The sequence below is a fragment of the Dipteris shenzhenensis genome, chromosome 3, assembly GCF_047967505.1.
Source record: "Dipteris shenzhenensis isolate YYH24624 ecotype China chromosome 3, Dip_SZ_1.0, whole genome shotgun sequence".
Taxonomy (NCBI): Eukaryota; Viridiplantae; Streptophyta; class Polypodiopsida; order Gleicheniales; family Dipteridaceae; genus Dipteris; species Dipteris shenzhenensis.
Window position 1 is genome coordinate 56,202,487 of NC_141598.1, and position 13,356 is coordinate 56,215,842.

The following is a 13,356-nucleotide window of genomic DNA, read 5'->3' on the forward strand; positions in this document are numbered from 1 at the left end:
GAGGAGGCTAGGCTTCAGTGATAGATGGATTTCTTGGGTCTCCTCACTTTACTCTCATTCTTCTAGCAGGATGGTGGTCTGTGGAGGCAGAGGACTAGCTTTTCAGCTATCCAGATCAGTACGACAGGGATGTTTGCTTGCACCTTACCTTTTCCTTTTCGTAGCGCAGGCTATGGGATACTTTATGCAAGCTACTAGTCATGGCACTTTGGGCATTCATCTGCCTATCCGGCAGGAGCAGGAGCTTCTGGACATTGAGTTTGCTGACGACACGGCACTGACAGTCAGAGGAGATGCATATAGTCTTGCTACTGCTGCAAACTCAATTGACACGTTCTGCCTAGCCTCAGGGGGACTTGTCAATTGGAACAAATCAAAAGGCATCTGGACAAGAGCTCAGCAGGCAACCCCAGCATGGGGAGGAGACAGAGGCTTTGTGTGGATACCCAGAGGCACCTCCACGAGATATCTACGCTTCCAAGTTGGCATTGAGGTGTCCCCGATGCAATAGTTTGCCCCAGTTCTTGTAAGTATTCGGAGAAAGCTAGCCTACTGGAGTACGGCTAGACTTTCTTTGGCCGGAAGAGCGTTGGTACTCAACCAGGTTCTACTTGCGACTATGTGGTACGTTGCGTCATGTTGGTGCTTTCATGCTGACTCCATTCGCCAGGTGAGGAGATTGCTTCGGAACTTTCTGTGGAGTGGTGGTGATGGTTCTGAGGACACTAGGGCCAGAGTTTCATGGGATACTATCACTTTACCCTCCTCGCAGGGAGGACTTGGGGTTCTTGATCCGGAGATGCAGAGCAGAGCCCTTTTAGTCAAACTTCTTGTTAGAGGTTTGACTCTAGGAGATCAGCCGTGGAAGCAGTTCCTACTGCATGGGATTCATCAGTGCACCCCTAGAGCAGCAGGCCAGTGGGCAGGTAGAGTCAGTTGGATCTTCCTGGTGGACCAGCATTCTCAGCCTTCCTCACCACTGGTAAAAAGGCTTATTCAGATCTGGGATCTTTTTCGACAGCACCTCATCAGAGCAGTTCCCTCCTCCAGAGAGGGAATTGCTAGACATCCACTTTACCATAACCCCCTGCTTCGGTATCAGGGATCTTCCCTTGGTACAGAACTTAGAACTCCTTTGGCCAGTTGGCATGCTCAGGGGGTTGTGACAGTTGGAGATTGGTTCAGGGGAGGTGTGGAAATGTCAAAGGAGGTGATCAGAGATAGACACGGGCCACTTCGACAGATTGTTGCTATAAGATTACTGATCATGAGAGCTATTCCTCAGCAGTGGAGGGATATACTCACAGATCCTGCCTGTGTTCACCCCATCTCTACTTGGTCAGGTTGTTTTAGTGAAGCTGGGCTATGCATCGGAGTTCGTTTAGGACCGGCACCGTTTATCTATTTTGAGGCAGACTCCTCTCACAGATTGTATCCCGCTCAGCCCCTGGATCGGCAGGAGCTACTTTGGCAGAGTCAGGATCATTGGTTGCCTGGGTAAGGAATGGGCCACAGATCCTTCCAGGTTGACCATTGCAGAGGATATTAGATGGAGACTTTGGATTTTTCAGGGTCGACCTCTTGCGGAGCTTGACTGGGACCCAGCTGAGTGGGCATGGCCTGCTCCAGTGGCAGGCGATCGTCCTCTTTCCTTTTTCCAGTACTCGACGAGGGCAGGTTACATGCTTTAGCAGAGAGACTCTCATCACCTACCATCTGCCTCCCAGCATTGGCGCGCACAGGGACTTACTGCAGAGCTCTTGCTGAGCTACTAGACTCACTTTTGGGGCATCAGTAGAGCCAGGAAAGTCTCCTACTTTCTTTGGCTCACTATACATAGAGGCATACCTGTGGGTACTTGGCTTCAGCAGATGGGTAGAACCTCCTTGTGTATGCGTTGTTAGCTTGCAGAGGAATCTAGCAAGCATTGTTTATGGAGCTGCCCCAGCTCTAGAGTGGTCTGAACAGGTATCTTCAGGTTGTTCTCATATGTTACATCCAAGTCTTTTCTCATGACATGGGGCGCTGCCCTTTGGGGGAGAGGATCTGGAGCCTTAACTCTCTTTGAGTCAGAGCCAGGAGACCATGGTTTCTTCATGCAGCATTGCCAGAGACGGGATCCCACAGAGGCCAGCATCATGGAGCCACAGGATTTGCTTTTGGTACCTGTACCAGCTCAGGATTCCCTGCCTACTTCAGCTGCAGGGTCAGCTTGGGAGGTCATTTCCAGCATTACCCTATGGCGGATATGGTGTTCGCGATGTTCTTTTGTCCTTGGGGGCCATTTATGCACGGAGGCTGACACTCTCGCTTCCATTTGGGTGGAGATTATCTTCACTCTCAGGAGTCAATGGGAGCGGTGTACAGGCACCTCTTTGGCAGCTCATGGGAGACTTATATCCTTCATGAGGACATGGGACTGCTCCTTGTTTTTTCATTTGACCCCTTTTGGGATGTCGTGGCATTTTAGTCCACCACCATGGCTTTTTTGCCACATTGTTGAGGCTAGGGATAGAGTACTTTCTCTCCCAACTGTTGTATGATTTGTTTTGAATGGAATATATCACTCTTCTCTTTTAAAATATTTGAACCTCTTCCTTAGTCGATGCAAGTAAAAAGTTATATCTTTCAAATGAATGATAGGAAAATATAATTTTTGGTATCAAAGTGATATAGCACCATTTATGAAGAGTAAGCACATGATGACATACGGCGTAGGCAACTATATCTAATCAACGGATTGCTCTAGTAGGTCTTGGTTGAAGCAACAAATCTACGATTGGGAGCAGGAGGCTACAAAGCTTGCATACTCAATAGATATCCAGTACTCTATGTGTCAGAGTGCAGTATTACTTCAGTTGAAATCTCTACGATTTAGAACGTATCACTGAGCAGCTGGTCTCTGTGTCGTATGGCCTCATGAATGAAAGTCGCCTATTGAAGAATTCATCAACAACCAAATACACTGATAAGTTTAGGAAAATAGTCATGAAAATATTTGAACCTCTTCCTTAGTCGATGCAAGTAAAAAGTTATATCTTTCGAATGAATGATAGGAACATATAATTTTTGGTATCAGAGTGAATAAGCACTATTTATGAAGAGTAAGCAAGTGATGACAAATGGCGTAGGCAACTATATCTTGTCAACGGATTGCTCTAGTAGTAGGTTTTGGTTGAAGCGACAAATATACGATTGGGAGCAGGAGGCTACAAAGCTTGCATACTCAATAGATATCCAGTACTCTATGTGTCAGAGTGCAGTAATACTTCAGTTGAAATCTCTACGATTTAGAACGTATCACTGAGCAGCTGGTCTCTATGTCGTATGGCCTCATGAATGAAAGTCGCTGGGCATATCTGATACAAGTGCCACAAGAGGATAGAGAGTGGTTTGAATCCATCCCTAATGACCTCAGATCTCATAGTACATAGGGCATCTGAAAGCAAAGCGTTCCTTTGACTAAATCTCCTATAGATCACAGAGAGCGCAGATGCGACCATCTCTAGGTATGCCCTCCGCCCATCCACTCTCAATGCGTAGTTGGTGTGATGAAACATGGAACTGCCCCATAGACATCCTCAAAGAAAGGGAGGTGGATTTATGTGTATCCTGGCAGATCGATGAAGCCCTCCTTTGATATCCATAAGCAGTGATCCCTACAGAAACTGAGCTTCACAAGAAGCTTGCTGGGCGCTAACTAGGTCCTGAAGGTGTATACCTATATGGGATCTTCCAAGATAACCTAGTTAGCCTCGTGGGAAGTAAGCGGAACATAAGGGACCTCAAGCCTATACTGAAAGGGGGGTAATTTATCCATGTGGCAAACAGAAGCTTTCTTCTTCTGACGGACAGGCTGCATATCATCTCTGCCTTACTCGGAAGATGATGCTTGGTCTCGAATCTGGGTTGTCAAAATAAAACCTTAACTCATCATAGAACCAGCTATTGTAGAGTACTGACCCAAAGGTGTACAAACATGCGCACGTGCACACACACACACACAGAGATCATATAATCCTATTAAAGCCCATGTGAGAGCCTTCACGATCTATGGGACTGGTGATAACTATTAACTAATAGTGATCCCTTAAGTCTAGTGACAGTAGATATTACAAAACCTACTATGTAGTGAGTACCTGATGAGCTAGCTTATGGGCTAGCCCTAGTACCTTCTTGCAGTGCTCTAAGACTTCTTTTATGTGACTTTCTAGTTCTTTTGCTGGCTGCTCCAGCAGATTTTTCAAGTTATTTTTGCTGTCCTCATAACGTTCTCTGATGTGTGTGTAAGCTCTACACTTTAGGAGTACATGCTGCTCATTCTCTACCTCCCGTATGGGGCACATTTTGTAGATCCTTTCTTCCCTTGGAATTCTGGGTCACCTCTCTCCACTTCTGAATTGGTTTTAATTTTACAGATTAAATGCCTTTTCAATATTGATATGTCTTCCCCGAGGTATTTTTGCATCTCGTAGCTGTCCATTGATTTAATTTCCTGCTTGTGAAACTGCATTTTTGTTCCTAGGTTGTGCCATAGCTTCTATAGCATTTTCTGTCTCACTATCTCCCTAACTTCACATGCATCTGCTGGTATATCAGCAGCTGTTACACCCCATGAATCCATCCACTTCATCCCCTCCCTATAACATCCTCCACTTTGCATAGCTTCCATTACCTTGTGTGGTATCCTACTGGCATTCATTTTCTCAACTTTGTTGAGGTAGGCCATGAACTGACACATTGCCTCCCATTCTAGAGGTATCATAACTATTTCAAACAATAAGATGGGTAGGTTATCTATACTTCAACCCCTAACTCCCCTATTAGGAAACATTTATGTACCACTTCTATTCTTTCCCAGTAAATCCTAGAGAGTCCAAGTGCCCAAGCTAGGCATTTGTAAAGGATTATTATCTACACAAGCATAGTGTATAGACTTTTCTCATTTCCCAATTCCACAGATGTGATTTTCTGGATTTATTTTGGAGGCTAATGCGTTCACTCCTCCTAGAATTCTCCTCTCCACACATACATTCCATTTGTAATTGTAGGCGCATACCAATTGTAACAACTCCCTTGCAAAACTTGGTACCTTGTGACTAGTGTTTCTTTGGAAACTATGCATCTAAAGTCACCATTATTTTTGTCTTATCTATGTTGACCTGTATTCCTGCGTGTCTGCAGAATCCTCTTGAAGCATCTAAACGTGCTTGCAAGTTCCCCTTGCTCTTTGCGAAGAATACAACATCGTCTCTGTAGATAAGCATTAGCGAAGCATATCCTGCACTTTGCACTCCCTCCTTGCTATACATTTTCATCCACTCTTCCAAATCATCAACAAAGAGGCCAAAGAAAGGGGGCATCCTTGCTTCACCCCTATATCGCTGCTTGTGACAGCTAATCCCTTGGAACATGATCCATCTACTAGCAGATGTGCTAGCTCTGCTAAAATTCTCTCATAGAGTCAATATGTTGCTTCTTTGAGCTTCAGAGGAGCTTCAAGAGTTTACTATGCGGTACTATATCGAATACTTTCTTGAAATCAACAAAGCAACAATAGACAACCTCTTTCTTTTGTTTGGCTCCTTCAGGTGCAGCTCTAATGGCCACTAAATGATCCACTTTCGAGTGCTTAGGCCGAAACCTGCTTGGGATTGTGCTCTGACCCCTTATTCCTTTCCCAATGCCTTTACTGAATAAGATGCATTATTTGCACATGTAATTGTTCCCCTCTTTGGTGCATCTGCAAGTAAGGTAATAACTTCTTGCAGGAAGTGATGTGCTTGCTAGCACCACTGTCAAAAAACCATGCATCAAAACCATAAGAAACTGTCATGCAGACATCATGAATAGAAGGATTGTACTGACAAGTAACAAGAAAAGTCCAATGCTGATCATCTGCAAAATTGGCAGTCTCATGCCTATTGTCATCTAGACTAGGAGCACCAGAAACTTCAAGACCCGACTCCTCCTTTTCAAATGCAATTCTCTTTTTGCACTCAGTGATGTCATGCCCAGATTTTGTGCAATAGTTACATCTCTTTTTCTTTTTCTTCTCTCCAGAAGAAGATGCATCAGAGGAATGAGACCAGCATGTGTATGCGGGGGCTTATCAGCTGAGACTTTCCCATTTCCCTTGTTTCTATGTTAAGTGGCAAAGGCTTGATCACTAGCCATAGAAGCATTTCTATTCACACGGCTTTGTTCTTCCTGTAACAAAAGGACAACCAACTGGTCAAAAGTGTAGTGGTTGGCATTGCCCATGGCCAGCACCGCAGAGTAGTGGCAAAGCCCTGGTATGAATCAGGCGATCCATCAAGCATCATGGAACAAGCTGAGATTCTAGAACTACCTCATCAATATTTGCCAACTGCTCTTAACACTGGTAAGAAAGGCATTCATATTACCACCCTCTTCAAGCTTTAAGTCCTTCATTTGCTTGTGGAATAGGCTACTCTAGCCTCATTCTGTACCTGATATAAGGCGGCCAGCTGATCCCATGCTTGTTTAGATGTCTTGCATGAACATATATGAGGGATAATAACCCCTTTTACCGAAAGAGCAATCAAGGCATGTGCTTATGCATCACGTCCATCCCACTGAATTTGCTCAGGTCTCCCTAAATCACCCCAATATTTTTAGCCTCTCAAAAATTAAAGAAAGAGATAGAAGATCGAGTCGAGGAGATTCAGACCTAGCGGATTGGCATATAAAGTAAAGATCACTCGTGAAGCAAAAGAGCGACCTGACTTCGAAGAAAAATTCAAGGCCTCGAACAAATACAAGGGAAGTGGGCATCACATTCTTCTCTATGTTAGAAAGCTCTTTGCTTGATAATTTTTGGAAAATTCTCATTTTAAAATGACAACTTCAGAAAGTGATAAAGTGATTAGCGAGAGCGAGGAGAGGAAGAAAAGAGGAACGGCAAAGAAAATATACATGAGGAAAGTCGAAGAGGAAATACATGAGGAAACTCATGAGAATACTATGCAAATGGAGGATATACATTATGGTGATTATGGAATTCTGTGTTCGGAATTCACAAAACTAGAAAACTGAACACAAAGCATAGAAATACAATTACAGTCTATTAATCGCTCATTAAAGAATCTAATTGAATTCATTTCAAAGTTATCCGAGTTTCAATTGGTAACTCCTGAAGTAAAACCACCAACTCCTCGCAAGTCAAAATTGAGGTGAGTACCTCTCGCCTAAAAGAAACCTCGAATATTCTTAAGGAATTAAAACCACCAATATTTAACGGGGAAGAAAAAGGAAGAATCAAGGACACCATAAACACGTTCTTGCAGAAGTGGCAAGACTTTCACGGACTCATGAATACTCCTCCTCAAAATCAAGTCATGGAAGCAAGCCTTTCCCTTGGAAACAAAGCATATAAATGGTGGATGGGCCTCAGGGAAACTGATAGGATCCCAAAGTATTGGGCTGAGTTTGAGAAAACTTTCCTAAAAGAATTCTTACCTAAGAATGAGCTAGAAAGGGCTTGGAAAGCTTGCGATAATTGTAGCATGGGAAAAAACACTCTAGTCTAGTACATAGGAAACTATGGGGAGGGAAAACTATAGGGAGGCGGTCCTTAAGTTGAAGAGAATTGATGAACTTTAAAAGATTAGGAGTTTCGTAGAATTGATGGTGTTCTTGTTCGAGAATGCTTGTGTAGTCGTGAGCATAGCTTGCAACAGAGTTATTTAAATAACTCGATTATATTTGAAAAAGATGGTAGAGTCTTCTAGATTCAAAGAGAACATAAGGTACCCAACTCTCCTTTTATTTGTTCGATGAAATTGGAACAACTTCTACACTAACAAGAATGAGAGATATATCTCTGTGAACTATTTAATGGTTGAATTTAAAGATGTTTTTCTGTGTGATTTGCATGATGCTTTATACCCGAGAGAGATCTAGATCATAAGATAGACATAATTCCTGAATCTATCCTTCTTTGTAAACCAACATATAGACTTGGTCAAACAGAAGAACGTGAGGTTGAAAGGCAATTAATTGAATATCTTAGGAAGAAATTTACTGGCTCTCAGTTCACTAGGGTGAGGATTTTGTGATTTCTCCATGAAAATCTTCTAACATCCTACACATTTGTAAACTACATAAATTTGTTTACCTACTAGCAAGAAGGTTCTTTCTTGGAAAATTAACAAAGCCACCACTTACTTGTTATCAGTTGTGTTGCGATAAAACGCATAAAAAGCATCCCAATGATGTGCCTGCATGGAAAAACAAAAATCCAAATATCATGTTTGTAGCTTAGGCCACTTCATTGTGAGTTCCATCCATTGTACTATTTTCAATCACTTAGCTGTCTAAAATCAAAAGCATGCCTATGAACACTATTTCAAAAAAGAGAGAAAAAACAGTCATCTTGCACCTTCGTAATAATGGCATTGTGCATGTCCTCAACCCCCTGCTAGACAGCCTGCCAACTGTCCTCCAATGAACAAGTTGTCTAAGGGCCATAGCTAATTGAACTATCCCATGATGATGCATGATAGGAGGACTAATCTACAAACTGCAATGAGGGGTAATGAGAATGTTATGCAGTATCTAAATGATGCTAGGTGAGAAATTATTGCAATCACATTCCAAAATTCACCTAATGACCCTGGCACATCTGTAGCCTGATGCAGCCTAGTTGGGGGGAGGGGGGGGGGGGGAGCAGACACGATACAGCCACCCTCGTTAAAAATTTGGTGAGATATCATCTATACTCCATGAAACATCTAGGAAAGGGGCATAGAGGACTCCAAGAAGACTGCCGAAAGGCATGAGCATTTCCGCAAGACTCGGCCTGCAGGCATTTCTTATACGCTCACAGATAGAGGGATCCACTAGTTGTATACCCTTCCCCCCTGGCTGTAGGCACCTGCCTTCAGGATATCTTGGCCATGAGCTAAACTATTAAAGGCGGGGCCTGCAGACAGCTACCGTCCTTTCATTTCAGCACCTCATGAACTGCTGAATTTGTACTTTCTCAAAGCTTCTAACAGACGGTTGCTTTTTTTTGGGGGGGAGCAATATATCTCGACTTTCATAGCTGGATTTTCTAGAAAGGTGTGGGGGTCAGGTTTTAAAAAGGAGCAGCAACAACAACCAACGAAGCCAAAAAAGAAACTTGAGAATTATAGCAGCCCAAAGAAGGCAAACAAAAAAGTAGCAGCCCAAATACCTGTGGCAGATGGATATCAAATCAACCTTCTTAGATGAAGACTTGGAGGAGAAGGCCCTGCTGCATGTAGCTTTGGAATTTGGATATCCTCACAAAGTGCGAGGAATGGGGACACCCACACGATCATGCATTGAAGATTAGAGTGGGGGGGCTCCCTGAAGGATGGTTCAAAGATCATGACTCTTTCAGTTTGACTTTAGCACATGTCAAAGCAGCCATGCCTAATATTGAATGGAAAGTTGATGATGATAATGATGATGATGATGATGACGATGGGGCAACTAATATCCGGCACTCCAGGGGATATGCTATCCTCTTACACTTCAGTTGCAAGATTTACGGATCAAGCTTCTTCGACAATCTTACAAGTTGAAAGGGACAAAGATATGGGTAGCTGAGGAACTTACACGAGCTCAATTGACGAATAAGGCAACAGAATTAGCCAAAGTCAGGGCTGCTAGGAAGGATGGAAAGTGGGCAATTTACCGTGAAGTCATAGCACTAATCAAAGAGTTTAAAGCCAAACCACAAGACTCTCAATCTTAAACTGATGTATGGCTAACTACTCTTTCAGACTATTATGTAGGTACTCTAAATAATTGGGGTTGCTTTTGCACTCCCTGGGACCTGCCATGTGCCCTCCCTAAAGCAGATGCACTAGATGGTTTTTTGTTGTCCCATAGACTTGTTGGTCTCCTATGGACATTAATAGACTTTCTTTCTTTCTTTCTTTCTCTGGAAATGCTGGCATTGTCGAAGGTCTATGGAGAAAGTATGGGTAATCCTCTCTTTAGGCTCTTGTGTGTCTCAATCCAGACTACGAGATACTTCCCTTAGAAAATCTCGACAAAGGCCTCGTGAGGACATAGAGTCATGTTTTTGTGCCGAAAGGCAATGCTCCCAGAGGCCGTGTACCCTTATTTAGCAATGGTAATCCTCTAGTCTTGGATACAGCCCACTTGCCCTCAACCCTAGCCTCTGTGACTTTCTTGAGGGTCTCCTCTTGTTGCTTAATTTGCAACTATTTGAGGACCTTATTAATTAATATGGGAGCCCCTATTTAGGGTTGCTCTTTTAATCAAGGCATTCTGTCTTGTTTTTCCACTTATGAACTTAATAATCAGCCGTGTCTCTCATGTATCATCCCATCCCACTCTTCAGGCATTCTTAATGTGGACTTGTCCCACCCCCAAACTTCTCATCTATGTATTTTTGGCTATCTTTAAGGGGCATGTTGCATTATCTTTAACCCCCATCGTGTTGAGGTTGAGACGCTGGTGATGGGACACTGGTGCATAGCCGGTGATGGGACGTTGGTGCCCGTCAAGGGGTGCCGTGCATCTCGGTCTCCTGGACGAGCCTTGACGCACGACCAGAGCCACCGTGACTCCATTGGGACGTATCTCGGGTCTAAACAATGACGGGAGGTCCCCCAGAGTGATCTGTGTGTCTCCTCGATGTCTCGTGTGTCGTGCTACGATCGTCCGCGGGTCGGGGTCTCTGTCACGTCGGTGGCTAGAGACTGGACGATCAATGTCACTCGATAGGAAGAACTCTGTGATCCTGCTTTGAGAGGTGTCTGATGATGTGGCCAAGCCCCGTCGCCTGAGTAAGTACTCTCTATGTCGGACTCCCTCGTGAATGAAGGCCGCGAGACATCTCTGATCTGGGTAGGCGAGGAATTTGGAAAGGAGCCCGGAGCCGTCTCTGAAGAGGCAGTGGTAGTGACCTCGGATCTCGTAAGTACACTAGGCACCTGAAAATAAAATGCTCCTCCGACTCAACCTCCTGACAGTCGCACAATGTGCATAAGCGATGCTCCCTAGGATTCCCCTCTACTTTGCCGCTCTCTATGCGGAGACGGTGTGATGATACCCGAAACTGTTCGATGGAGATCTATAGTGAGTGAGGCATATGAAGCTCAGTGTACCCCGGTGGTGTGATGAATCTCTCCTCCGAAATGCAAAGACAGTAATCTCTGTAGAAACTCAGCTTCACTGGAAGCTCCCTCGGCTCCAACCAGGTCCTAAAGGTGTGTAGTTGCAAGAGATCCTCTTGAATGACCTCATTGGTATGTGGCCCAATCGGGATGGTGGGTGGGAGTACCGGAGGGGCATCTAAATTGTACTGAAAAGGAGGTATCCTATCGATGTGGAACCCTAGTCTCACAAACCATCTGTGAGTCCGTGCATACCAGCATCGCTCGTCTCCCTCTGCTGCCAACCTCATGGAGGAATCGAGAGCCAACCATGGCAACCTCTGTCTCCCTGATGTGCAGTCCCCATATGATCTAATCCGGTGTAGATATGTGATGGTCTGAAAGGCTGCATCTAGCTGGAGTGGAGAAGCACCAAACTCGGCTTGAATGATGTGATGTGATACAAACGGTTTCCCCCGGATCATCCGTGAGAGCATGAGGATCTACAAGCGCTCCACCCGTGTCCACTCTATCTCTGACATGTCAGGCCCCCAACAAGGGCTGCCATACATACCGGCTGGTCGGACCAAGGAGTCGAAGAGAAGATCCTTGGTCCGAGGGTCATGGAAGTGGGAGTGAAAGCACTATCTCTCTAGCCAAGCCAGTGAGGCGTGTCCCCTGCTTAGTCTGGCCTGCATCGCTGGTCTCATCGTGAAGATCGGGTCGGAGAAGACGACCCCCAAGTAAGTGTATGAGGATACGATCTCAACTGGTGACCCACCCAAAGTAAAAGTAAACTGCTTCCGTTGCATGTTTGCTCGAGAGGTGTTAAAGATCATGACCTTGGTCTTGCCAAGGTTGACCTCTAAATCATGGGATAAACAAAAAGCCTACTGCATCTAGGTGTCGATGGAGCCTCTCGGGTGTGGACGACAAGAGTGCCACGTCATTTGCATGAAGAAGAATCCTGATGATGATCCCAGCAAGTGAGAAACCGGTCCCTCCGAACGTCCCCATGAAAGTCTCAAGCTCATCAATGTAGAGGCCAAACAAGGTCGGTGATAAGGGACAACCCTGTTTGACCCCTATGGTACTCAGGATCTCATCTTTCCAACCTACACTTGTATGAACTCGGCCTGAGACTCTCTCATACAGTGCCATGACTGCCCAAATGATCTCCTGATCAAATCCCAGTGTCTGTAGGCGTGTGATAAGACGAGCTCAAGGTACTGTGTCAAAGGCTTTGCAGAAATCCACAAAGCAACAGTATACCCTCTCCTTCTGTGATCTGGCCTCCTCAATGACACTCCTGAGTGTGAGTATGTGATCCATAGTCCCATGGTCTTGCCTAAAACCGGCTTGACCCTTTGCTCTGAGCCCTCTCATCTCTGCGAATAGGCTGACTGATGCATCCAATACAGCTGCATAGATCTTGGACATCACATGTCCAATCATGATAGTCTTGTAGTTACTTGGGTCCATGGGATCCCCCATGAAGTGAAGGTAGGGGATCCCATGATGTAATCTACTACACTAGTGCCCCCCCCGTGTGGGAAGCAAGTAAAACCACCTGAGGAGGGCCATAGGTCGAGCCCGTTGTAGATGATGAGATCATGCATCCTACCCAAATCAAGGAGCGCGTGTCCATATGGTGTAACAGGCCCGTGTCGGTTCGATGAGGTCCTGGTCATACCTGCTCCATCTAGGTCCACGTCTGGCAGCATGATAGAGTCGTCTTGGAAGTCTAGAAGTGGTGCCTGTCGCATACTCGTCCTGGCGTTGAAGTCCCCAACAACGAGAACTTCCCCGCGGGCTGAAAGGTCTGGGATATCCTGATGTAAGGGTGCATATGGCGATGTCTCACCCTCTTCTCGTGCCACTCTGGTGAAGTGGGATGTGTCTGGCGGAAAGTAGCATATTGCTATGAAAAGGTCATGGGTGTCTGTGTGTCGGATCCAGATCCACATGAATCGGGAGTGTGCGTCTTTTCTCTCAATGGAGATGGCTCCAGCGAGGGAAGACCTGTACAATAATGCGACCCCGCCTGATCCTCGGACTCCTCCTGTATCCCTCCTCTCATCCTTGAAGGCTGACTCCCATGTGTAGCCACTGACTATCGGGTAGTGGACGCTCTAGGCTGTCTCCGTGTAAAAGACTATGTCTTGTCTTGTATAAGACTCCGAGAAGTTCCCTGGGTCTGACCATAAGGTACCATTACAGTTCCAAATGGTGCAGT

General features: G+C 45.2%; 1 protein-coding gene across 3 annotated transcripts in view; it reads right to left on the bottom strand.

Annotated features, from left to right (window-relative positions):
- Positions 1–13,356, bottom strand: part of LOC147904037 (acyl-CoA) — a 110,597-nt gene that overhangs the window by 24,746 nt on the left and 72,495 nt on the right. For all 3 annotated transcript variants that reach the window (XM_087370140.1, XM_087370132.1, XM_087370148.1), the window contains exon 9: positions 8,191–8,243. In XM_087370140.1, the coding sequence (XP_087226266.1) occupies positions 8,191–8,243 (53 nt within the window). The remainder of the gene's footprint in view (positions 1–8,190; positions 8,244–13,356) is intronic.